Genomic DNA, 27,851 nt, shown 5'->3' with positions numbered 1-27,851 from the left:
ATGAATTGTTTCTTGAGATGAGAGCTCATCTCTTTCTTGTGTCTCCCAGTGAGAAAAATGTGGCTGAAGTTTCTTTTGGCTATTCTTGTCCTGCATGTGACAGCTGCAAAGGAACCTGAGCCGTAAGAACTATCATATAATTACTAATAATGTTTATGATAAGGCTCTAAGACTGTGCTAAAATTAGTGCCACTAGTTTTACTTTAAATAATAAATACTGCCATGATTAATCTTTTATATCTGGAGAGTTAAGTTAAATTGGGATGTAGATGGGAAGTGAATGGTTCTCATTTAATATGAAGCACCCCTTCTGCCTTCTGCAGAACTTCTATAGAAGTTGACATGTATGTTCAGAAAGAGCAACAGCAGTAGTAACAGCAGTGTAGTCTGCTAAAAGCAGGTGAGTCCAGGACTCAGGTAAAGGACAAAAAGACAAGAATTGGGGTCATTGGCAGAGCTGTGTGTGGAACCCAGAGCTGGGTTAGATGGGAGCTGCAGGGCAGGAGTGAGGGGCACTGGCACAGCATCCTATATTTAATCTAAACTAATCAGTGGGTATGGATTAACAATGCTTTGTATTTCTCTCATCTTGTTGAGACTGTTTCTTCTCTTTCTATGGTGTGGTCACTTTGATGTTTGGATCTCATAGGCAGTATGTCCTGATGGTGCCTGCTGTCCTCCAAACTGACTCTCCAGGTCAGGTTTGCCTGCAGTTCCTTAACCTCAACGAGACAATATCCACCAGAGTCATCCTAGAATATGGTGCTGTCAACACCACTATTTTTGAGAAAACCATGACATCAAGTAATGATCTACAGTGCTTCAACTTCACGGTAAATTAATTTTAATTAATGTCCCAGTGGAAAAGAAATGTAAGGTGAAATAAGACTTACTGAAGAATAAAGGAAGCAGAGGAGATATATATAGTGACAGACAAGGAGGCATTTTTAATAAACAAAATATTAGAAAGGCCCAAGTGATGGAAGTGAAGTGGGTGTCTCTTTTTAGGAGTCCAGGCCACAGATATAGCTGTTCTATAGGTTCTGGAGCAAATTACTTCAAAACTAATAACCTCCTTTTTTTTTTTTTTTGTTTCCTTACAGATTCCTCCGGTCAGTTCCGCCCCATTGGCTTTCATTTCCTTCTCTGCTAAGGGTACCAAAGTCAGCCTAGAAGAGCGGCGGTCAGTGATGATCTGGAACACAGAAAGCATTGTCTTTGTGCAGACAGACAAACCCATCTATAAACCTGGACAGAGTGGTGAATATCTATTTAGTTTATAACATGTCCCTTAGGAAGCAGTTGCTTCAGACAGAATTTCTCTGCCTGTTGTTGTCACTTTGAGCTACAGTCTAGGCAGTTTCTTCAGAGTTTCTGTTAAGACCATTACAAGTGTGGAGCTCAAAAAGTCATCTTCAGGATGGCAGGAGACATGGCAGCCCATGGTATCTATCATTTTATTTGCCCTTTCTTTGATGCTGGTCATCATCAAAGACAGTCTAAAGACCAAGAGTGAAAACCATTAATTTAAAATTAATTCTATGTCTTTAAAGACAAAGTAATGCTAGTTACCTTCTGGGTTCTGATGGCTTTGGGCTTTATATTGTTGCTTTTCCTGCACTTATCCTATTACCTTATGCATACTTCTCATCTGGCAATTGAACAGAGCTGTATGTATGCAAAGAACCATATATCTTTATCTGTTCTTTAATTTACTCCTAGGCTTTAAGGCTTCTAACACACAGCTAGAACACTATAGGAAACACTATGATAATACTTCTTTCCAGAGCTCAACCAGATCATATAGCCCTTAAATTTGAATCAGCTATGCTTTACACAGGGATGAGTTCTAGATACATAGGTACATAGCTTGAAGGAAAGCTTGCCAATCAGAATATGATGCAACCAAGTTGTCCACAAAACATGGCTTTATTAGTTGTCAAATGGCTTGGTTTTGAGGTGGGGGAGGCAGTAGTCTAAATTAAATTATGGAAAGGTAATGCTTTTTAAGGACATTTTGGAAACACACATTTATATTTTTCTTTGCAGTTGTGGTTTAACCCCAGCTGGCAACTAAGCACTCACCCTCCCTCGAGTGGGATGGGGGAGGAAATGAGAAGAGTAACATTGAGAAAACATGTGGGTTGAGGTAAAGGCAGCTTAATGGGACAGAAAAGGAAGAAAATAATAATGATAATCATAATGATAAAAAAATTGGTACACAAAACAAGTGATGCACACTACAGTTGCTCACTACTTGCCAGCTGATGGCCAGCCTGTTCCTGAGCAGCAGCCCCTGGCCAGGTTCCCCCTAGTTATATAACTGAACATGATTTCATATGGTATGGCATATCCTTTTGGCCAGTTTGGGTCATTTGGGTCAGCTGTCCCAACTTCTTTTGGCTCTCCAGCCTTCTCACTGAAGTAGTTCTTTGCTCTCCTTTTAGTATTCCTTTTGCAAAAAAACCAAACAAAAAAAAAACCCCAAAACCAAACCAAAAAACCTGTAGAAGATGAGAACAAACTGAACTAAGTTACTGGAAGTAGATGAGGTGTCAGTTTTTCCTAATGCAGTGTAATTCCTCTTTCTTCTGTTCAAAGCAACAAACTCTGCTTTAGAGATGGGGAAATGAAGAGGAACAAGTTTGCTTGCATCACGCAGATGGTCACTGAAAGAATTATGGCTGTCACTTAAGATTGCCTGACCTGCACAGCAGCTTTTGTCTGAGGTTAAACAAACTTTCATGAATGAATGTGAGAACTTGATACTGGGGAAAAGTCCTTTCAGCAAAGTCTCTGTAGGATTCTTTTACCTTCAGCTGAATTTTATTAGCTGCATCCTGTGCAAGTGGGACTTTTGGAAGGTCCAGTGAAACTGGGAGTTCTAATGAAAGCAAAACACTGTGCTCAGCCAAATAAACCACAATTAATGCTAACAGCCTGTTCCTTGTCTTTTCAGTGATGTTTCGTGTTGTTGCCCTGGATTTCAATTTTAAACCTGTTCAGGAGATGGTGAGTGGCTAGTAACATTCCCCTGTATTTAAACCTGCTGGGAGACAACTGCTTTGCAAATTTTACGTAAACAGCTGCTGTGGATAAAATAAGATGTTGCAGAGACTAAATACCAAAGAATCAACATTAGTGTAGTAGGCTGGATTCCTGACAACACCTCTTGCCATTTCTGGGGAAGAGGCTCAAAGCCCCTTCACTTTGTTACAGCAGACATTATTTTAGCTCTGATCAGAAAGCCCACAGTTAAATCTCCTGCTATTACCGTGCAGCAATTGTTGCTTGCAAAATCTGGTAAGTCATCCACCTGCTACTTTGTCCATTTTAGAAATGGGGAATGAAAATGAAAGTTGTTATCACAATTGTTTATCTCATCAGAGGCACTCTTTGCATTGTCAGCAAGCTGCCTTCATGCTCATAGTGCATAAGCCAAGAGACAGAAGGGTCTTTACTGGCCTCCTCTCATGTGGTTGTAATGTAGAAGACATCAGAGTGTTACCAAAAGAGCTGATGCTAATAAGCAAAGTTAGGATATAAAATCAAAGAAGCCCTAGTCATGGTTTTCATGCATCTCTGTAACTCCACTCACTCAGCTACTCTGGGATTGCACTAAATTAAGTAAGATCAGAAACTGCCCTGATATTCTCATTTGATCTCTTTATGTAATGTTCTTATTGAAGTAAAACTGCTATTAAACTGATTAAAGTAAGCAACGAAGATATCTGATTAATGGCATTATAGTGATTATTGATTATGCATCTCTCGCAGTCTTGGTGAAAAATAATTTGTGTTTGTTCAGCCATCTAATCTCTTCTCCCACTTTGTTTATTCCTCTTTCAGTACCCCTTGATTGCAATTCAGGTAAGAATTCTTTCTCTTTCTACTGTGTTATTCATGTACAAATAAAATCTAGGGCACACATGCTTGCATTGGTTTGTATGTGTCTACATTCAGACAAATATTGCTCCTAGGTACACTGACAAAAAATTAGCAGAAACTCCATAAAACCCCAGGATCTTGTTTGAGCTTTAGTAGCGTGGAAAACATACCTATGCTAACTTCAGCAGTCAAAAACTGTACTGTTCTTATGCCTGCCTTTGTCTCCCTCCCACCTCCACCGGTTTTCTCAACTTATTTTTGGGTCTATCTTTGCACAAATCAAGTGTTCTGAAAACTATGAACAAATATAGGCTGTAGATACAACTCATAGAATCACAGAATCATAAAATGTTTTGGGTTGGAAAGGACCTTAAAATTATTCAGTTCCAACCCCCTTGCCATGGGCAGGAATGCCTCACACCAGACCATGTTGCCCAAGGCTCTGTCCAACCTGACCTCAAACACTGTCAGCGATGGAGCATTTACCACTTCTTTGGGCAACCTGTGCCAGTGACCCATCATCACATTAATTACAGGTTATGATAGCACTTAAATTGCATTTTGTAAGGATTTTTAAAATAGCAATTGCAGTTCATGTCTAGATAGTATTCTTGCAAGTTTTCATATTATACCATGAAGTTGAGTTGACATTACATCGTTTGCAGTGGAACATACATATTTTGAGCTCTATGTGTGTCTTTCTGCAGCCAATGCTTTAAAGAATTCAGGGAAATGGTGTGAGTTTTCTTTAGTCTAATTAGCATAACTCATGCTAAAAGGTAAATGACATCCTAGTGAATATAGAAAAAATGCTTCCTTCTTTCTTCCAGTAGCTGAAAAAGCTGGGGATGCTAAAGGGCAAGGTTTGTGTGGGATGAGCCCAGTTGAAGTGGGAGCACAAAGATTTTCTTTCTCTCCCCTTTTGACGTAAAAATATAGCAACATGTACTAAGGAGCAGATAACAGCAGTATTGTTCAACATCGCCTGATGATTGAGACCAATACAGAGGATGCTAGCAGAGGATGCCTAAATCTGAGATCAAGAGATGAGACTCTAGCAACATTAGCAATCAGAGTACCAAGGCATAACTTATCTCAATACACATGCCTTAAGCAATTTCCCCAATGATTTAAAACAGCTTGTCCTACTTTCTTTTTTGTTTCTGGTTTTGTGTACCAGTAGCAGAAGATTTCCAAGGAAAAAAAGGAAAAAAAGGGTAAGAGTCTGTATTGTTTTTCTTCTGCAGGATCCACGGGGCAACAGGATCTTTCAGTGGCAAAATGTGACGTCAGAGATGTACATTATTCAAATTGAATTCCCACTAACTGAAGAGCCTATCCTGGGGAACTATAGAATTATAGTAACAAAGAAGTCGGGAGATAAAACAAATCACTCATTCCTTGTGGAGGAGTATGGTAAATGCCACCCATTGGTTTTGTTTGGAGTAGAAAACATTATTAGATATAAGGCCCTATCGATCAGAACTTTTGACTGCTGAAACTTCAAACAGCTTCCTGGCAAATGGAACTTCAATCATTTGTCATTAAGAACTGGAGAGGGAAAAGAAAAAGAAAAAAAAAAAAGAACAGCAAAAAGCCAAATAAGAGAAATTAATCATTTTGCACAGGTTCAACCAGGAAAATAATCTGCATAACAAATCAATACATTGATTGCAAAACTCGCTGTGACAAACTAACCTTCTTCCAGACATGTCCATGAACTTTCTTGGTCAAAGCTCTGTAAGGCATCTAGACATCACAGGATTCACCTCAGAAGCTCTGCTTTCTCTTCAAAGCTTTGTAGAAATAATTTAGTGAGCCTTTGTAGGTTAGGCCACTTGTCAAACATTTTGACACCCCATTTCTGAGATCCTATTCCCTCTGTGCACTAACACTAGTGATAAATCCTCATTTTCTCTTTCATTTCAGGAAGGTCTGCAAGTTTGCAATTTGTCAGTTTTTTTTTTTTTTTTATTTTCATTCTCTGTCCTAGTGTTGCCAAAATTTGATGTGACGGTCTCTGCACCAGAAAGCCTTACAGTCCTGGATTCAGAGCTTAAAGTAAAAGTCTGTGGAGTGTAAGTAACAGGTGCAGAGTGGTTAGGAAATATGCTGGGGAGCAAGAACTTTCCAAGGACTGGGGAAAGAGACAGGCTTACTCAAGAGGCTAAAATAAATAGTGCCTCAGAAGAGGCTGCAAGTTGGTCAGGGTTGACTTAGTGGTTGGAGCTTTTCATTTACTTATGTACTCATCTCATTTATTGTAAGACTATTCTCTTCCAACTGGTGTCTGGTGAGTTGAAGAAATCTTTTGAAAGGTCTCTCCTGATAAAGGAGGATGTGTCCACTCCCAATAACACACTTCAGATGGAGACCTTCATACGGCAGAGCACCACTAAATTCTAGCAGGGGTCTTAGTGTTCCAGCTGCCTTTAACTCCCCCTTCCAAGCTTAGTCCTTCAGAAGGACCTTGCTTACTGTAACACTAAGATCTTGTAATATAGAATCCAGGGTTGAAATACTGATCCTCTTGCAGATATGAGGAATTTTGCTTTGACTTTAATGTGCCTAGAAGCCCAGTCAAATCTGAAGAGTGGATACAACAGTCACAATTTGGTTGGTAGACATGTTTGTCCATCATGCTTACAGAGGTATTTATTTGTAGGGATGAAGTAGAACTCATTAATATTTCATCTTCTGAGCTGCATTATCTTTTGTAATAGCAGGAGAGTTAAGAAAAGCCTGTGAAACTATTCCATTCTCTGGCTTCCCAGCTTACTTCTGGTCCTGGATCTATTCCTGCATGTGTTAGCTTAAGTCAATTTTTTAATCATCACTCATGGACCTATTTCCTTTTCCGATAGGTACACCTATGGCCAGCCTGTTGAAGGGAAGGTCCAGCTCAGTGTGTGCAGGAATTTTGATTCACATGGGAGATGCAAGAAGAACCCAGTTTGTCAATCATTTACCAAAGATGTATGATACACAATTGTTATTCCTCTTTGTCCTCTCTCTTGCTTTCTTGCTTCTCTCCCATTGCTCATCACACTTTTCTTTCCCTCTTTAATCCTTCACCTCATCTACTCATCTTGCTTGGACTCAGGGAGCCTCATTTCTCTTCTTGGTTTCCTACAGACCTGAAGGAGGTCTGACATGTTTCTTCTTCCCAGTTCTGTTTCCCTTCTGAAAAGTGTAGGCAGTGATACCTCCATCAGTCCAGTATAAATAATGTTAAAAGTATCAGGAAAAGACTTGCTAAAGAAGGGTCCTGTGTATTGCTGGCATTATTTGAAAGTTGTGATCCTTGGTGACAGGATGTTTTTATTTCCTATTCCAGCTGAAGGCTGGCTGCCTCTCCCAGGATTTCAGCTCCAACATCTTTGAGCTAAATCGCATTGGTTACATGAGGAATCTTGATGTGAAAGCTATTGTCACAGAGAAAGGAACAGGTAATACCTTCTAGACAGTCAGAAACTGCAACAGTGGTGTGGTCAAAAGGAAAGTAGGAGATATTCAGCATCTGCTTGCTGACTACAAAGATGTCTTCCTGAAGAAGATCCATTTTTATAAGCATAGTAACATCTCCTGGCAAACTCTAACTCTGAAGCTATGTGAAAGACAAAGTGTATCTTCCCTTGGACATTTCTCACAGGCCTGCAGCTCACAGCTACTCAGACTATTTCCATAACTCGGGTGATGAGCAGTATACAGTTTGAGAATGTGGATCGCCACTACAGAAGAGGAATTCCTTATTTTGGACAGGTAAGTAAGGGTGTGGAGAGCTTGTATTGAAGACAACTGACAGGCAACTACATGACAACAGTAATAGGAACATTTGGGGCACTGGTGTGAGTAGTGTTCTCCTCGAGTCTCCTTTTTACATACAGTGCGCTATTAGTAATTCTAAATACTAAAGAGCATTAGTATATTCTGAGTTTAATTTTGCCAGATATACTTTGAATCAGAACAATCCAATAACTCACTTTTCTAACTTGCATTTTTAGCTTGCTATTAATCACTGCCTCTCCTCTTCAGGACTGACCATCATATGAGATTAATAAAAACACTGGGGGTAAGGGAAGAAAGAGTATGAGGAATTTAAGAAAAAAAAATCAAGGAAATAACAACAGTTTCTGTCTTAAAAAGCTCTTTCATGATTTTATGTTTTGTGACAAATCCCACATAACTGTCAGTGGTTTAAAGGGTAAGGATAAACCTCTCTCCTTCAGTTCACCTTTTTTTTTCAATGATGAAAGGATAGGGGATACCTTATTGATAGCACATAAAGAAGACAAGAAATTGTCTTTCAAGGATTTTTTTTGCCTCTGGAAGATGTCTGTATAACTTTCTTAGTCCCCACTCTGATCTCCAGATTGCTGTGCACCTTATCACCCCTTACTGAAGGAAGGGGATCAGCAGGCTCCCACTGGGTAATGCGCCACAGTGAATTCCTCAAACACACGCATTCACACACGCTAGAGGTTCAACATGCTGAAAGACATCTTGGGAAGTCACATCTCAGACACAAAGCTGCTGCTGCTGGCTTCAGGCAGCTTCTTTGCTTTTGTGCAACACCCCTCCTCCAATACCCCGAATGTCATGTTAGGGGAAATATGTCTCAAAGTCACCAATGCTCATACTTTCCCAAAATGCAGCATATCCCAGTCCCTGTCCTGGTGCCATCACATAGAGTCACAGCCTTTCCCTGCTCTGTGAAATGTGTGTGCTGGATGTATACCGTATGCATTTACTTCTGTTGCATGCAGTCCCTCTGAAGTCAATATCCCCCGAGGTCTGTTAGCTTTCTGTTGTTATCCTTGTTTCAGAGATCATTCATCTCTGTGCTGTTTCTGGACAGTGAGGATAGTCAGTGTCTTAAGCTTGTAATTAATATGTTATTACTTCTGCCATCTTTCTTTGGGAAAAAAAAAACCCAACAAAATGAAACAAACAAAAAAAAACAACTTAAATTGAATGTTCAGTTCTAGCAATCCAGAATTTATCTAATGGTGCCTGATGTCTTTTATTTGTTTGTTTAACACATGAACAGCAGAAACAGTGGGGACAGAATGCAAAAAGTGTTTAAAAGAAAGAACTGGAGGAAGGGTCTTCAGACACTGAAAATATCAGCAGCAGACTCTCGAGACTAACAAAGATAAAAATGGAGGAAAAGGGGTATGTCTTCAAGCTGGAAATGTGTAGCCAGAGGGGTCTGATCAGGAAAGAGATGAGACATAAGGAGTTCTTCCTCCACAAACAACTTTATTAATGATGCAGCAGATGCTGAAGAAGCTCCTGCTCCAAACCTCATAAGATAGCTGAAATAGATGCCAGAATGTGAAGAAAGACATTTCAATTCTTAAGTATTGCTTTGAAGGGATTAAAAAAAGCAATTCTGTTTGGCAAACAAGGTAGCACGAAACATTAGCATCTACAAAAAAAAAGATAACATGCTTGAACATGTCTCACATTCTCTTCTACAGATCAAGCTGGTAGACAAAAACAACTCTCCTATTTCCAGTGAGGTTATTCAGCTATTTGTCAATAACAAGAACACAGCCAACTTCACCACTGATGATAATGGCATTGCAGAGTTTAGCATTGACACATCCAGAATGTTTGATCCTGAGATCAGTCTAAAAGTGAGTACCAAACAAGACTGAACAGAGACACAAAGAGAGATGACTGCTCTCAAACTGAACCCTAAAAAGATGGGATGAGGTTTGAATTTTGCTAATAAAAATAAAGCTTTCTCTGGCTTATTTCATATTCTAGAGGTCTCAAAAATTACTATAAAAACAACTAGGAAAACACCTGAGTTGTTGCAATGCAATGGCTGTTGTAAGGCTGCAAGACCATTGTGCTGCTATTCTCTTACCAATTCGGCTTTAGGTGCAATTCTGAAATCTAGATGCATTCTTTCACCTGATCATTCTGATGTCAGTATGTGATAATGATTTCCCTAGTGACATGTGTTTTGTTTTCCTTTTCTTCCTCACTCCCTCTCCTGCTCAGGCAACTTATAAAACCAGTGACCAGTGCTACTCTGAAGGCTGGATAGAGCCTTCCTACCCTGATGCATTTCTTTCCATCCCACGCTTCTACTCCTGGACTAGCAGTTTTGTGAGGATTGAACCTTTGTGGAAAGATCTGATCTGTGGGCAGGAAAAGATGATCACTGTGCACTACATTTTGAACACAGAGGGATACAAGGGCATAAACACCATAAATTTCTACTACGTGGTGAGTGTGAGGCTGTTGCATGGTTTGTTGCATGGTTTGTTTGACTGGACAGCTTTCTGACAGTCCATCCACAGCAATTACAGCAGTGAATACTCTTCCAGCTTTTGGATTTCTAGCCAGCACAATGACAGAAACACCACTGAGGTGGTTTGGCAGAACTTCCCGCTCAGGGAAAATGACCCCCATTTCAGGCCATGTAAGGAACCACCTTTGTAACATCTCAAGCCAGGGTTCTTGTCCCTTCCCTCCAAGAAACTCTTTACGGTATTCCCTGCCTCCCCTTTCCCTTCATTTTCCTTTTGCTTGCTGACCGGTGACAAGGGTAGCGGTAGTAGCAGCAGCAGTGGCAGCAGCCAGCATACCCCAAGGCTAATTTTTAAGCATTTGAAACCATGCTTTGGCTGCCCTGTCCACGTACATTGAACTCAACTGCTATTTTCTCCCTCCAACCTCTATCAACATATAGATATATTGCTCTTCTCTGCACAGGGCATGGCAAAAGGCAAGATTGTCCTTACAGGGGAAATCAAAGTTAATATCCAAGTTGGTAAGTTAAGTTGCCAATCCATGTGTCTGCATTAAGAAACAATAAGAAGGGATGGTTGAACTGAGGACCAAGTCAGGACTTCCTGTATGTATAGAGCAGCTACTGGGAGGGATGTATTGCTCTCCATCCATTCATGTGTGCATGACACTACCACTAACATCACCATAAAGTCAGATGTAGTCTAGCACCTACATCATTTGATATGGGTCAAGTAGTGTCCTGTAAAGATCTTCCCAATGGATAATATAAAGAATGCAAAGTGTCTGCCTTAGAAGACTGTTTGAATCTGGCAGCATATTTAAATCCACAATAAATCTGAGAGTGTCTGGATCTAAACCCAGGCATGTCACCTCCTGGCAAGTTTATTGTTTAAATACAGATTTCTCCATTGACTGGTACAGTTGTATGCCAGTTGAGGATGGCTACTACTACAGCAGGTCTTTGCAGTTCTCTCTTTACTGGTCCCTTTCTCTCTCCTAACAGATCAAAATGGCACTTTCACCATCCCACTTGTGGTCAGTGAGAAAATGGCTCCAGCCTTTCGGTTGCTGGTGTATATGTTACACCCTGACAAGGAACTGGTGGCAGACAGTGTCCGATTTCCAGTTGAGAGGTGTTTCAGAAACAAGGTGAGAGACACTGAGATACAGCAAGTCTTACCTGCTGCCAGATAAATACAAATTCTTTGTGCACACATTCATAACACATTTCCAGTTTTATTTCTTGTTTCCATCCACTTCTCTCAACATTACTGTCTTCATTCCCTGTTTTTTCTCTTTGGCCTTGTATCTCTCCTCTATCACCACCTCCTGACCTTATCATCAGATGATAAAGCCCCTTTGAACATTAAAACCTACTTTTTAGGAAACCCATACTACTCCCAGATGGTTTCTGCCTCTCTTGAGTTATATTAGCATCCTATTTGGTTTAACCTGCCTTTTCTTTAGCATAGTGTACATGCTTTAGGCTTATCCCACTTCACCATCTAATCTTTGACACTTTTCTCATTGAAAAGTGCAATTTGTAACATAATCACATTTTTAGTTTAAATCACTTGAGGTAGGCTTTATTGAAGCTATCACAGGAATTTAAGTATGCTTCCTGCCTAAGCTTCCGTTACAGCAGAGGGCTGGTCAACAGAGGCAGTGGGGACCAAACATACCACTACAGGCAGGCTATCTGTGCTTTAACAGAAGAGCCTTCTACTCTCCTTCTTGCCCTCCACACACACAGCCACAGACACAGACATGGAGCAGCCCTGAGCAGGAGTGATGAACCATACCAACATCTGTTTGATAAATTTCAGGTCCAGTTGCAATTCTCCGCAAAGCAGATGCACTCAGCTTCCAATGTCAGTTTAGTCGTTGAAGCTGCTGCCAATTCCTTCTGTGCTGTGAGGGCAGTAGATCAGAGTGTGCTGCTCTTGAAGTCTGAGACAGAGCTGTCTGCAGAAATGGTAAGCTGCGCAAACAAACACATTGTCTTTTTTTTCCTCCTCCATTTCAGTGTCTCTCCACTTGAGATTGTTAGACCGTGTTAATGTCAGCTGTTGTTTGCATGTGCTGGCCATAAACCATCCACAATGGGCAATACACAGCTTTTGTTTCTTGGCAGTTGGAAGTCCTCTTTCTTGTGGGATTTGGTTTAACCAGTCTGTTAACAACTGTTATTAGCCACCCTTCCCAGTTTGGTGTCATCAGCAAATTTGCTGAGAGTACACTGCCCCATCATCCAGATCATTAATGAAGATTCTGAACAGGATTGGATGTAACATTAACCCGTGGGGTACACCTCTAGTTACTGGCCTCCAACTAGACTTTGTGCCATTAATCATTGCCCTTTTGGTCCAGCCATTCAGACAGTTTTCAATCCAGGAAACAACATTGTTTCAAACCGGCTATCATCTCAGCTCTGGCAATCTGCAGCACATGGTGGTGTAATCAGGACTGATCTTCCCCTACAAACAAGTTTTGCATTTCCTTCCCCCTCACAGGTATACAGTCTGCATCCCCTGCAAGACATTCAAGGCTATATCTTCAATGGGCTGAATCTAGAAGATGATCGCAAAGACCCCTGTGTCTCATCTGACAACATCTTTCACAAAGGCTTGTATTACACACCTGTAATGTCTGGATTGGGACCAGATGTGTATCAGTTCCTCAGGGTAAATATCCTATACATTACTCAAATCTATTCAAGTGAGTTTCCACTTACATAGCTTTAGATATTTCTGCAAATAATGCTGTTAGTAAAACTCATACATGACAAACTATCCTCATGGACATTTGTTCTCAATTGATGCTGGTGCCTACTGTGATTTTCCAGCATGCATAACACTCCCACAAGTCTCAGCATAGATATCTCTGAGCATATCTCTGCATAGATGTCTCTGGACATGGTGGAAAAACAGTAATGAGAAAGTGGGATGAATGGAATAAATCTCAGCTACAGTATGGTTATGGCTAACACAAAAGTGTGTTTTTTACAGGATATGGGCATAAAGTTTTTTACCAACTCAAAGGTTCGGCAACCAGTTGTGTGTACTAGTGAGTCTGTAAGACCTCCACCATATTTCTTGAATGCAGGATTCATGGCTTCTACACACCATGTCAAATCATCAGGTAATATAGGTGACAGGAAAGAGATTTTATCTTTCTCCTTAAATGAAGTGGTATTCATGTGACATGGACATGGACAGTACTCATGAATCATATTGGGATTGATATTTATTATTGGTCTAGCACAAAATTAGGTGGCTTAAGATAATGGCCAATACCCAAAAACGTCTTTCTGATTCATATCCAGTTTCATGCTGGAAAGTGTTGTCAAAAAAAGTGTTGAGTGTCACACAAAACTAACACTGTTGACACTGATTCCCTTCTGACCAGAGCTTGTTTGAAAAGACAGTGCAACAGTGTGGACAGCAAACGGATACAAGAGCCAAGTGACCTGAGTTCTAGCCCTAGGTCCCTTGCTTGTATCTGGAGACCAAAGGACTTCGTGTCATGTTTTCTTTCTTTGTGATACCAGATTATACCTTACTCAGAGATACATTAGTTAAATTAATCAATATTTGTGTGGCATTACTGTTATCTGAGAGATACTAAATATCCTTCACACTGGCCAATGCATATTAGAATCTGTCCTTTCTGTAAGTCTTTGTTACATGACCCATGTTTCACTAAATTCCCATTATCTCTTACAAGCTGAAATTGCTAGAGAGGAACGTGGGAAGAGGCTTACCCTTGAGACTATTCGGGAATTCTTCCCTGAAACTTGGATTTGGGATATAGTCTTAATCAAGTGAGTACTACTTCTTCCGTTTCTTTGCCTTTTTATTCAGACTAGCTGAATATGTCCCCTGATGTCCTGCAAGGTGGCAATTCCTTGCCACCTCTTCTTTCCTTCTGGCCTGGAAGACCTAGCTTTGTCAATTATCACCTGGCCACCTGTCCTCCTCTTTTCTGTGATAAAATTACCCTGTCCCAAAGGCATCTATTCCCAAATGTGTGTACCATGAGTCATATTCTCTTCCTAAGAAAATGAACACCTCTATTTAAAATATGGGTCCGTCCACAAGAATTCTGAGTTTTCTTTCTAAACTCAGGGAAACAATGGTCAGAAGAACTTTCAAATGGGCTTTTCTCAGAAGACTTGGGTGATAAGTTCTGGGGAAACTTGGATGTGGGATTTCTGTAGATGGAGCAGGAATAATGCTGATTTTCGAAACTCATTGCCTCTACTGAGAAACAAGGTATATGAAATTTAGCATTTCTAAAGTCAACCTTTATGCATTTCCATCAGCTCTACTGGAAAAGCCAGCATCTCATATACCATCCCTGATACCGTCACTGAATGGAAGGCCAGTGCCTTCTGTGTGGGAGAGTTGGATGGATTTGGTATGGCTGTGCCTACTACCCTGAAAGCCTTCCAGCCTTTCTTTGTGGACTTGACCTTGCCATACTCTATCATCCGAGGAGAAGATTTCCTGCTTAGAGCAAATATCTTCAACTATCTTGACCACTGCATTCAGGTGTGTACTTCTGCCCACATTCTTAGACCTTACCCCATCTCCAAAGAAGCTGCAGCAAAATGATTAGTATAGGTGACTAGACCTGTCCCTGCCCTTGATTGACATACTGCACATTGTATCTGACCATAAGTTATCCTGACTTGATTTGTCCTCCCAAACCACTACAAAGCAGGGGGAAACCTGTGTGAACTTAGACTAGGATGGGTGTATAAGCCACTGTCTCACAATCCACAGAGGAAGGAAGCAAGTGTTTGGCAGAGTATCATTCATCATCATCCACTGTTATGCAAGTCATCAATGGCTGTAGTGGGGTCTTTTCTTTAAGGATATATGCGAAAGTGCAAAGAAATCAAGTGCTTGTACTTGCCAAACGTGAGAGAGTGGGACAAGAAGGAATTAGAGAACAGACAAACCCTTTCTCCCTGGGGCAAAAGTTCACAGAAGTACCAAAACAGCATGCACAAAAGTCCAGTACTTGCTCTACAGAGTATTTGTCCAGCTAAAGGCTCTATTGCTCCCAGGCGCTGCGGAACAGTATCCTCAAAATTCAGTACTTTCCAGGCAAATTGGTTCCAGACCACAGCTACACTGTACTTCTGCATGGAGAAAGCTTACACATGGTTTAAAGGATACCTGAAGAAAGAAAACCAGGGATCTTTTATTTGGCTTCTTGTTTCTTATGCTGTATCTAGGAGTCCTGAAAAAAAGAGGCAGGTGTAGAGTCTAGATTTCTTCTGCTTGCTAAAATGTTGAAAATCAGCCCTCCAGTCTCACAAGGAGATCACCACCAAAAAAGTAAAAATCAAGACAAAATTTAGGAATGTTTTTTATTCCAAACAGTTTGACCTAACTAAACAAAAAAGTTTAGTGTTTTAAACAACCTAGAAAAAAATCCCCAAACCTCTGGGTTTGAGTCTTTCATCTCTTAACTTTGTTTTCAAAGTGTTTCAACAATAACAGAAGAACAAACACTGATCAATGGTTTTCTTTGCAAGTTAGTTCAAGACCATTAGCACCAGGTCAACTGAATATAACTCGATATCCTGATTAGGAATCAGATGCATGCATAGGATGTTAAACATCTCAATGGAGAATGTCATGAGAACCAACCTGTTAAGGTTACATCTAATGAATGATTCACCTAACACCATCATCTCAGGCCTTAACCTGCTCTACACTGTTAACATTGGACTTAAAAGAGATTAGCTCACCCACTCTACCAGTAAGGCACCGTTTGCCTATGGTACAAAATATTAATCCCATCACATCCCTCTTTCTGTTTTCAGATTAATGTTTCACTGTCAGATTCCCTTGATTATCAGGCCAAACTCATCTCCCCAGAGGATGATGGATGTGTATGTGCCAAACAAAGAAAGACCTACATATGGAATATTTCTCCCAAAGAAATTGGTGTGTTTGAATTTATCTCTTTTTCTGTCCTGAGACTGATGCTAATAATTTATACCTCACCTGAAAAAACGAATCCTCTTCTACCCTGGAGAACTTGGTCTGCTACTGGTTTTTCTAGTTGCCTGGGCTAAAGACCTTCTCCACAACTACAGTGTGTTTATAATTCCCATTTTCAGAGATCAGTTCTCTTCCCACTTCTTACCTAGAGTGACTGACCATGCATTATGTTGCACTACTTAACATCTGTAGATATTCGTTACCAGATGAAATTTCTTACTTCAGCCATCATTCTGCATGATAGAGGTACATTTTTTCTTCTTTTCTGCTACTATTTAAGGTAATGTAGTATTCAGCATTACTGCAGAGACCAAGGATGTTGAACCTTGTGAAGACAAAGCACCTAGAAATGGCAGTACTGACTACAGGGATACCCAGATCAGAGCACTGTTGGTTGAGGTATTGCTGACAGCTCTTACTCTCTGCCCTGTCTACCTTCCATGAGGAAAGACAATTGCAGCAGAAGTGCCGAAAGCAAGTAAAAGCTTTTCAGATTCCCTAAAGAGCTCCTGATTTGGCTCCACCTTCATCTGTCCGGGACAGGGTCTGGCTGTTCAATCTAAGACCAAGTCCACTCCCATCTGATGTCCTCTTCCATGAGGATCAGTGGGTGTTGGTAAGTGCATGTCTCTCTCATGCAGAGGAGAAACTGGAAATGAGGAACTCCATCTGATGAGAACTCCCTTTTAGTAGAAGCCACATCAAGAATGAACGTGTAAAATGTTACTTCAATCCAGCTGTCTTATGATTCAGGAGGATGGGGTGAAGGGTGGTTCTTCTGTCACTGCATTTCTTCTACATGCTTTGTTCTCACTCACTGCTTGTGTCTTTTCTTCCCATGGCCATGCAGCCTGAAGGAATCAGAAGGGAAAAGACTCAAAACTACCTGCTGTGTACAAAAGGTAAACTTCTTATATATTGCTGTCCTGAGAGGAACTGAAAGGAAGGTTGGAGTTTGAATTGTTGCTGTCTCTCCCCTTTTTCCTGGAGTTGCCCAAATGGCAGCTAGTGTGAATGTTGCAGTTCAATTCCCTACCATGAAATCCCTGTGCAATCTGGTGCATGGCATGTAGGCACTGTCTGTGCTGCAGCCAGCAGTGCTGAGATGCTAAAGGAAGGCTGCTCTGAGACTGTCAAATGGAGATGATCTTTTTGTGCAAATTCTGTCCTGTGTTTCATGCACTTGTAGAAACTCAGTTTACTCATGTTGACTGCTGTACTCCACTTGAAGGATTATTGTAGCTTGCAGCTTTCTGCTTCTAGTGGGAATGGGAGAGGGAATGTAAAGCTCCTTTCCAGACCATCTCTGGTACTGACAGCAAACAGTTTCTAAGGTTTCATGAAAGATCTGACTAAAAGAGGCACAAAAGCAGCCATGGCCCTCACCACCTAGCTCTCCCCACAGTCTCACTGAAAAAATCTCCAGAGCCTGCAGACATTAAAGCCTGTGAGCATCAGCTTTACCCTGCTCAACAGGTTTCTGCTCAGCAATGACAATTATTGCATTATTTGGTCTGTTTTTCACAATTCTGTTTTTTCTGTGTCCCCTTCTCTCTTGACGTCCTTGGTAACAACTGTGAATTTCTATCTATTGCTGTCTCTTGTGTGCAATTTTGCGCTGCACAATTTCTACCAGGAGCATTTCACTGCTATAACCAATGTTCCCATGCAAGCAACCACAAGACACTGAGTATTTTTCTCCACAGATGGTGTGGTTATTCAAGATGTTCTTCTAAGTCTACCTACAAATGTAGTGGAAGGATCAGCCAGAGCCTCCTTTTCTGCTGTTGGTAAATATATAATTAATAAAACATGAGAAGAGAGAAAATGTAAAAACATAAAATGAAAGCTTTTCAGGATTCAAAATGTGAGTTTCCACTCATTAGTTGGAAACTTTAGAGCAAAGAAACGGATTCTCTTCTTGTTCAGGAATGTTCTTTGCTGTATCAGAGAAATTAAGGTTAAATATCAGTTATATCTTCACCCTTCTGTTTAGATTTATTGCATTTTAATGTTTTGCTCTGAAGTAGCATAGTTCTGGGTTATGACCTCAGCCTACATCAGCCAGACTCATGCCAGTATGACTTTTTTCCACTCACCCATCTGCACATCTGAGATGCTAATGGAATCCTTTCAGCCTTTTCCCGAAAAAGACTTGGACTTGGTTGCATGACTCACTAGTCATATAATCCCTGCTTTGTAATGTTGGTGATTTCAGCTCATTCCAGAAATCTTTAGCTGGGTCTATGCTATCTCTCCTAAAAATAACAGTTTAGAAGTTGTGTATGGTACATCTACATAACCAATGTTCCTTTCTAGCATTAGTTGTTACTTCTGCGATACATGGTTCACTGTACCATTACTGGGCTGTTCCCCCTCCATCCTCTGGAAACAGAAGTTTTCTGAAAGTTCTTCTTTTAATTTCTAATAAACATCTGCTTGAAGTGGCACTACAATAGTTAATACTTCTGATGTGGCCAATTTAGACTAAGTAAGGAGAGACAGGGAAGGCATTTATTTGCTGGCTGCAAAGCGGAACAGAACAGATCAGATCACTTTGCATTGAAAGCTTCATGCTTGTTGCAAAGGCTTATAACACAAGCTAGGCTTTCCATGACTCTGCCTACAGAATGGAAATTACTGTTTGTTTCAGTGGCCATGAGTTGTACTAATCCTCACTGGCATCTCTTCCCCAGGCGACATCATGAGCACTGCCATGCAGAATATGCACCAGCTCCTCCAGATGCCATTTGGCTGTGGGGAGCAGAACATGGTCCTGTTTGCACCCAACGTCTATGTCCTGGACTATCTGAATAAGATAGGGCAACTGAATGAGGAGATAAAATTCAAGGCCATAGGATACCTAGTGAGTGGTAAGAGCTTTGTGCTTCCCTTACACTGTGTGCTGAAATTCCCATGGAGACCCAGTGAGCAGAAGCAGCAGCACGGTTATCCTAGCAGTACGGCACTGCTGCTGTAGCACAGCTCAGTGACTCAAGGATCTGCCCTGATCAAGACACTTGTTATTTTTGCTTTATCTTCTTTCTTTCCTTATCCTGTTTTCCTGAGGCTCAGCTGTTATGTTTCCTTTAAGGTTCTGTCTTTCAGTCCTTTTCTCCTTTTCCACCCAGGCACAGCATGTATCCTAATCATGTTAGCTTAGCTAGAGCACAGAGCTGATACAGCTCTGCCTATCCTGTGACTCAGTGCTCCTGCAGGACAAGATGGCCCATGCTTCCATCAAAGCTCCCGCTGGGATCCCCTGCTGGTTGGTAGATATACACTGCCTTTCTACTCTTTCCTACTGTGTTTTCAGGTAAATCTGACAGTAAACAGAACAGGGTTTTGTTTTTAACTTAGGGAACACTTCCTCTTCCATGTGTCTGCAGGCTACCAGAAGCAACTATCATACAAGCATCCCGATGGGTCCTACAGTATCTTCGGCACCAGAGATAAAGAAGGGAACACCTGGTGAGTGACTGGGAGTAGAAATGACTCAGAGATGAATTCACATTGAATTTACATGAGCCAGCTGACATTCTGGTTTTTTCTCCTGCTGTCTCCCATGAAACCCAATGCACTGCAGTGCTCTGTAGCTAGGATCAGCCCCAGAGTGAGCATGACACCCTTCCTGTGTCCCATATAGCTACAGCTTCTTTAAATACTATCTCCTGGAGGAGCACAAAAAGAGAAGGCAAGCCAACAACATGCTGGCTGAAACTCTTCATGCTTATGCATAACGGGAGCATGACTTTTTCTGTTCCTACTTTCAATCCTCATCTCACAGATACATCTTTCCATTGCAGGCTCACTGCCTTTGTGTACAAATCATTTGCACAAGCTAGTCACTTCATCTATGTTGATGAAAATGTCCAGGCTCAAACCCTAATGTGGCTGGCAAGCAAGCAGAAGCCAGATGGCTGTTTCCGAAGTGTTGGGACACTCTTCAACAACGCCTTGAAGGTTGTAGAGAATTACATCTTGGTCAAACTTACACCCTTTTCATTAACAACATGCTCTCCCATTACAGTCAAAAATTATACTTTACTCCAATTTTTGTCCTCTGCCAAGGGCTAACTTTCAGCACTTTACAATTACTATTTTCTGCTCTGTCAGCTTCCCCACACTGTCTGCTGGGCATCTGAGATAGGGTTACAAGGCAATAAGCTTGAGAGAGTGATGTTTTTTGAGGAGATAGCAACAGGTTTCTCTTTATTTGAAAGCTATTTAAGAGCTTCTCACTAATGTTATTCGTTGATTATTTCTCTCTCCATGCCTTTTTCAGGGAGGAGTAAATGATGAGCTGTCGCTTTCTGCCTACATCACCATTGCCATGCTAGAAGCTGGTCACTCCAGCTCGGTAAGGAGACCTTCAGGTGCTGCTATTTAGCTGAAACTGGTCCCTAGTGTTGACTTAGCTCCAGCATCTCCTAAAAATTGTTTAGATAGTAAAGAGAGGGAGAGAAATTGCAGGAAATATGACTGTGTTCAGTATCTGCACTAGTTGCTGTGATAGAGAAGTTCTTCATTTGTAGAGATGTGGGAGAACCACCAGCGTGCATGTAGAAATTGTCAGTCCTCAACTCAGACCTCAACTGCCAGATCAGGATCAGATCTTCTATTTGAGAGCCCCAAGACACTGAGTGACACCTTTTACTTTCTGGTAAAAAAAAAAAAAATTGAAGAGTAGTAACCCACACACTGTGACTTAGCCTCAAACATGGCTCAGTCAATAAAGTAAATTATTGTAAGTGAATCCATAAAGTCTACAAATGGAACTAAAAGCTATGTTGGAAAAACAAAGGTCCATCAGAGTGAAAAGCCCATCTGTCTGATTTAAAAAGTAGCCACTACGAAGGAGACTACAGAGGAGACGTTAGATTTCGATATATGAGTTTCTCTGCCTCCAATTTGTCATATCCTTTCTGAGGACCTTCCTGATTAGTGCATTAGTGAGGACACAGAGTCAAACTGTGAACATTTTTTGCTTGGTATAAACCTAGTATGACTCCAGAGAATTATATTAAAATTATACCAGAGTCACTGGTGATAGAGATTACTAGGCTGGATTTGCTCAAGACAACAGACTCTTGACCTTGAAAGTGCAAAGTAAATTATTAGTCCAAAAAGTCAACCATATACTGGGCTGCATCAAAAGGAGTGAGACCAGCAAGTCGAAGGAGGTGATCCTGCCCCTCTGCTCTGCTCTTGAGACCTCACTTGGAGTATTGTGCGCAGTTCTGGTGTCCTCAACATAAAAGGACATGGAACTGTTGGAGCAAGTCCAGAGGAGGCCACGAGGATGATCAGGGGACTGGAGCACCTCCTGTATGGAGACAGGCTGAGAAAGTTGGGGCTGTTCAGTGTGGAGAAGAGAAGGCTGCGTGGAGACCTCATAGCAGCCTTCCGGTGCCTGGAGGGGACCTACAGGGATGTTAGGGAGGTACTCTTCATCAGGGGCTGAGGTGACAAGGAGTAATGGGTTCAAACTTAAACAAGGAAGTTCAGGTTAGATATAAGGAAAAAGTTCTTTATTGTGAGGGTGGTGAGGCACTGGAACAGGTTGATCAAAGAAGTGGTAAGTGCCCCACCCCTGGCAGTGTTCAAGGCCGGATTAGACAGAGCCTTAGGTGACTATGGTCTAGCGGGAGGTGTCCCTGCTCATGGTATGGTGGGTTAGAACTAGATGATCTCAAGGTCCTTTCCAACCTTAACCATTTTGTTAATTCTACAATTGTCATGGAAGTAAGCAGAAGGAATTAGCTGTGAAAGAAACTGGACAGTCTTCTGTTTATAGACAGTCATCTTTAAGAACACACTGTAACACTACTTGATTTTTCTGATGTTTCCTCCGAAATCCCTGCTTATAAAATTCTGTATTCTCTCTCCTGAAGTCTCTGTGCAAACTAAAGTCCCATTCTCATTGCTGTGATAGTGACAAGGTAAAGAACAGGTTTAAGGAAAATAAATGTTTGATCAGGTGAAGACCACTGTGCTGAATTAGACATATGTGTTTTTACTGGTTTATTTGTTGTTCTTCTTTCACAAAGTATCCTGTTGTCCGAAATGCCTTTTTTTGTCTGGAGGCTGCATCTGAGAAGAGTAGCAGTGAAGTTTACACTCAGGCACTCATGGCCTATGCTTTCTGCTTAGCTGGAAAGGCAGAAAAATGTGAATCATTCCTCAGAGAGTTACAGAAACAAGCAAAGGAAGTTGGTGAGTTTCAGCCTATTTGGGAATTTTGGAAGCGGGAAGAGGGACTAGATCTTACTGCTAGTATGTGGTCTAACCTTGACAATAGCAGGAGTATAAGCACTTGAACCAACCTCCACAAATAATCTATGGAGTTAATTTACAGCACATCTGTTGCTCTGAACAGAGTACTTGTGAGAGAGTTCAGGACACAGTATGTCTCTGAGGCAGCATAGAGCAGTGTCACCTATCATCCGTTTTGCTTGCTCCTCACCCTCTTTTTGTTCAGATGGCTCACAGCACTGGGAGCAGGAGAAGAGGTCTCCATCAGAAAAATCTCCCTCATTCCTTGACCATGCCCCATCAGCTGAAGTTGAGATCACCAGCTATGTGCTGTTGGCATTGCTCTATAAACCCAGCCGGAATCAAGAGGATCTCACAAATGCCTCAGGGATTGTGCAGTGGATCATCAGGCAGCAGAATCCCTATGGAGGTTTCTCTTCCACCCAGGTGCCAAAACTCCCTTCTACCCCTCAGCTATACTAGGAATTCGAATAGGTTCAGGGAGCCAGTGGGGTTTTGACTACTGAGTCTTATTTCTCTTTTGTATCTGCTGCCTCAAACACAGAGACCAAACCTTTATCATTGAGAGACCAAAATACTTTCCCCCCCCCCTCTTCTTCTTAGCTGTGGAAAGGTTAAAGCCATACAAAAGTAATTTGACTAGCAGCAAATACAGATACATGTGTTGGGGATGGGCCTAGAAAACACCAAGTCCTGGCTCTTATATGACCAAGAAGTGCTCTGTAGGGCCCTAGAAAACACATGATTCACCATTATGAAAAACTCTATTGCTCAGATCTTGTTGTGAGATCTTCGTATGAGTAGAGAGATTTCTTCCACCCTAAAACATATATGCCAAAACGAAATGGCTCCTTGGATATGAGAACCCTGGAATGATACACAAATTCAGGGTTTCTTTAGATGGGATGAAGTGACTCTGCTTCATATTGGAACCATGACTTCAACCTCCCTGCACCAGTCATGCTGTGTAGCTAATAGCCTTTTATTATTTTCTTTTCCTTCAGGACACAGTCATTGCTCTTCAAGCCCTTGCTGCTTATGGTAGGGCCACCTACAGTCCTGTTATGCAAAATGTAGTGAAGATCACTTCCCAAAAGCCATTTGAGAAGGTATTTACTGTCAACAGTGCAAACAGGCTCCTGCTGCAACAGACTCCCCTTCCAGAGGTCTCTGGGAAATACAGCCTAGCAGTGAATGGCAGTGGATGTGTGCTTATGCAAGTAGGTGTCTCCTCTTCATTGTGCCTCACATCAGGCATATGATACAGCCATGTTTTTGATGTTTCTCTGACATCTCTTTATTTTTCCTAATTATTTGATTGCTGTAAACTATTTTAAAACTTTTTTTTCCCATTCCACTTTCTGACTTCTGTGGAGCCAGAGCATGGAAAACAATGAGTCCTTTCTGATCAGCAGCTGGTTTCTCTCTGGGAGGTACAAGTACCTTCATTGTTAAAGAGCAGAAGTCTGGTGTGTCCATCACTGATGTAAACCAGGATCTTCCGCATAAAACCAAGGGTGACATTGCCAGGGAACTTCACTACATCTGACACTTGTCCTTTGGAATGCAAAGAAAAAAACTTGGCATGCTTGAATAAAAGAGCTTTTTTCTTTTCCAGACAGTACTGAGATACAGTATTCACCTTCCAGAGGGGGCCTTTGGATTTTCCCTCTCAGTACAGACATCAAACGCTTCCTGCCCATTGGATCGACCAGGAAAATTTGATATTGTCCTCATAAGCAGGTAACATTCCATCAACAAACCAGCTGCATAGAAGACAAGACATGCAGGGGAGATTGCTGTGTGCACCCAGTTCTGCTTCTAAAGTCAAGAATCATAAACTGATCAATATGTTGATGATATCAGTCTGTAAGACACAATATCCCAAAAGACCTTGTGACAGTAACTGATGGTGATAGCACACACTTGGCCCCTCATATTAGGGGCTTGTGCATCCCTCTGGCTGCATGAAGCCAGAATGATGGTCCAGATTGACAGGGTCCTCTGTTGTTTCAGTTACACAGGGAAGCGCAGCACCTCTAACATGCTCATAATAGATGTGAAGATGCTCTCTGGCTTTGTTCCTGTTAAGTCTTCCCTGGATAAGGTAAGCTATAGGAGCAAGATTAAATGAGTCACCCCAGGGACTGAGAAGACTGGTCCTGATGAAAACAGAAGCCTGGTTAAGAATCATTCACTCACAAACCCTGTGAGATATCTGCATGGCTGCACTTCTCATTACTGGATGGAGGGAATGCCCTACAGGGAGCTGTGACTACACAGACCTTCCCAGATTAAAAACTAGGAAGGGTTACAGCTTGGACCTGACCACCTGGCAGCTGCAGCTGGGAGCTGACACTGCACAGGTAGGGAAAGGGTGGGAAATCTGCCAGACTATACAACACCGAAGTCAGGCAGTATTTGCCAGATTAACTGTAATGCCTCTCATGCACTTGGGAAGTGCTAAAGTCAAGTGGCAGGAATTGCTTAGTCCTCTCCATATATATAGCGTCATTTGGTCTCTATTTGCTGCTAGCTCTCAATAGCTGGCTAGGAACAGAATCCTGCAGCCATGCAGTGGTAGGATCTGAGGCAGAGCTTGTTTTCTAATGTTTTATAAATATATTTATCTCCAATTCCTTGTTTTAAAGCTCGTTGACCGTCATACAGTGATGCAAGTAGAAAAGAAGAAAAACCATGTTCTCCTTTATCTTGAAAATGTAAGTTCTGATCACTGTCTGATTTTTGCAAAGGATGCAAACAGAATGTAATGGATGCACCTACAGCGTGAATGTACCGGATAAATTGCATGAACCATGTTCCCTCCCTCATCAGTTTTCCCCTGTAAAACCTAAGCTACTTATTCCTCAAACTGCATTTAAAATCCCAAACTCCCAAATAGTTTTGAACTGACGCCTGCTCAGCTAGCAAATGTAAATTAATAAAAAAAAAAGAAGTCAATCAAAATTCCTTCTCCTTTCAGTCAATAGCAGATAAATACCAGAAAAGAGATCCCTTTGTGTGTGTCTCCTTGGTGGGCTTGTCATAAACCTCAGTCCTTCCAACAGGACATGCAACACTGCTCTGCTCTGGAAAGATTTTCATTACTTCTCTTATGCTAATATTGACTAACAAAAGTCAATACCCCAGTGATGTACACTGGTTCCCATAAGTTTCTTGGTGGCACATAATGCTCATGTCTAAAAATTGTGGGGTTGGAATACCAAACTTTATAATTCTGACCACTGGAGAATTAAGCTTACTCTTTTGGGACTGTTTTTCCCTCTCTGGCAATAGGATGTGTAATAACTACAGAATGAGGTAATACAAGTAGGACAGGAAAACTGCAACTCTTCATTCAAGTTTCACTGTGGACACTCCAAACATATTTCAGATAATGGATGTCCCACATGTGTATGTGTGGCATCAGTGGGATTTAGAATACACAATCTATCAGTTGCCACCCTCATCTGCTCCAGATGGTGGTGTAGAAACAAAAAGACTTACGTGATCCTTATCCCTCCGTTCATAGATCTCGCAGAAGAAAGGGAAAGAAATCACTTTCTCAGTTGAGCAGGACTTTGTTGTGACCCATCCCAAGCCAGCTCCTGTGCAGATCTATGATTATTATGAAACTGGTAAGTCTTTGATTTTAAGCAGTACAAAATTTGGGGGAGGGACAGGGATAGCAGAAACACTGCATGCATTAAGGGAGATACAGAACCAGCCCTCCTGGAACCAAGATTCCTCTGAAGTCTTATCAGGATTGGATTTAGTATCAGGGGAGAGACTTATTTCACTTCTGTGATCTTATGCTCAAGGTAACAAGTGGGCATGACTAGAAAGCTACGAAAAATCACATGCCAGAATGAAGGAGATTGAGGATCTCTGGTTTAAGTATGCATGGGGTGTATCTACATCCAGGGAAAGGCACCGGAACCGGTCTGCAGGCTAATAAGAATATTTCTTTCCTTCTTCTCCAGAAGAGTATGCTGTTGCTCAGTATACATCACCTTGCAAAGAGGCTGTTGCAGAAATGGATTAATGATTAGAGAACGTAAGTGAAATCCATAAAGAAAACCCAAGCAGGTGCGAAGGTAAAGTATAAAGCAGCATGTGCAGAAGGATGGGCAGGGTGAAGAGAGCAATAACTGCTCTTGCAGAAATGGACTCTGCAGTCACCACCAGGCTTTTCAGAGAGCAGCCAGAGACAGTGACCAGATCCTGTCTCATGCTGTCACAAGTCCTGTCATGGTGATGCATGCTCAATGGACTCCAAGGGAAGACCATGCTACTATTCATGGAAAGAGCTCATCCTCTAGAATGAAAGTGAAAGTGCAGAATAAAGGAAAGACTTGGAAATACCTTCAGGATTTCCTCAAAAGCATACATACTTAGCAAGGAATAATCTACCTACAGCCATCCTTGAAAGTCTGTCCTGGCTCAGCACAGCATTTATGCTGACTGTTATCTGCCAAGCAGTTTCTGAGGGATATGGGCACATATCTCAAATAACCCACACAGTTTTCTGCCAGACCTTGGTCCAGCATTTGTCTGTTTTGCACTGAGGGGGCTGATTACCCTGTACCTGAAACCATATTTTAGATCCTGCTGGTTTGTTCTCATTGAGGTTATTTTCTTTTGGGTTTTCCCCTACAGGACCATCATAAATGTTGAACAAGTGGTCAAGAAACCTATTTTCTTCTGTCATTAAGTGCTGGCAAGAGCCATTTCACCTTACTAATCACAGTGGGAGTCTGTGACATCATTTGAGCTAGTGTCTGATTCTCTATTTCCTTTCATGGCACATCTCTTTAGATCCATGTCATAACCATGTACACCTTTTCATCAATAAACCTCCCTTATACATTGGACATTGGCTTTTTTCAATGTCACAGAACAGACATTTTAATGACAGTCCACATATTATGTTTGATGACTGGAGAGGATGAAAAGAGAAACATATCTGGCCTGCCTGCACCACTCAGCCTCCTCTCCCAGGTACAGCTGATAACCGCTGGCAGCTACTGTAATATGCAGCATATTCAGTCCCTCCACCTTCCACAGAGCAGGACCCATTGCTCATGGCTGCTGAAGAGTCTTTCACCTTTACACAGTCCTGCCAGGGGCCTCTTCCCTGTAGCATAAAAATAGGGGTTTATGTATGGACATCACAGGGTGACTCTGCATCACAGTTAATAGAAGAAAGAGTGAAGAAAAGAGCAGATTTCAGTCCAGGCCTGGTAAGCACCTGGTCCCACACCCTGAATCTGACCCCTGACTGGCTCTCCAGTCCATGAGACTGGCCAGAGTTTGTCCAAAAAGAGATGATGACCCTGGATCATGATGCCTTGCCCCAGCCACCAGCAACAAGCTTCCCTTTTTTCCTGCACCACT

At 41.6% G+C, this 27,851-nt stretch overlaps 1 protein-coding gene across 1 annotated transcript; it reads left to right on the top strand.

The window, feature by feature from the left end:
- Positions 1-27,328, top strand: LOC101879827 (ovostatin-like). The gene is given in 36 exon segments (XM_013129327.3): positions 1-122; positions 650-833; positions 1,104-1,260; positions 2,960-3,012; positions 3,850-3,870; positions 5,136-5,304; positions 5,882-5,966; positions 6,753-6,864; positions 7,226-7,337; positions 7,541-7,650; positions 9,372-9,530; positions 9,904-10,131; positions 10,621-10,678; positions 11,162-11,307; positions 11,985-12,134; positions 12,672-12,842; positions 13,167-13,299; positions 13,885-13,981; positions 14,483-14,711; positions 15,998-16,121; positions 16,459-16,577; positions 17,029-17,080; positions 17,885-17,968; positions 18,875-19,051; positions 19,568-19,649; positions 19,985-20,141; positions 20,464-20,538; positions 22,229-22,394; positions 22,660-22,880; positions 23,459-23,674; positions 24,073-24,197; positions 24,471-24,561; positions 25,106-25,174; positions 25,987-26,092; positions 26,438-26,511; positions 27,114-27,328. Coding segments are annotated over 35 exon segments (4,422 nt in total). The 3' UTR covers positions 26,500-26,511; positions 27,114-27,328.
- The last annotated feature ends 523 nt before the right edge of the window (positions 27,329-27,851 follow it).

This window comes from Melopsittacus undulatus, chromosome 5 (genome assembly GCF_012275295.1).
Source record: "Melopsittacus undulatus isolate bMelUnd1 chromosome 5, bMelUnd1.mat.Z, whole genome shotgun sequence".
Taxonomy (NCBI): Eukaryota; Metazoa; Chordata; class Aves; order Psittaciformes; family Psittaculidae; genus Melopsittacus; species Melopsittacus undulatus.
The sequence above is the reverse complement of the archived record's forward strand: the minus strand, read 5'-3'. Positions and strand labels throughout refer to the sequence as shown.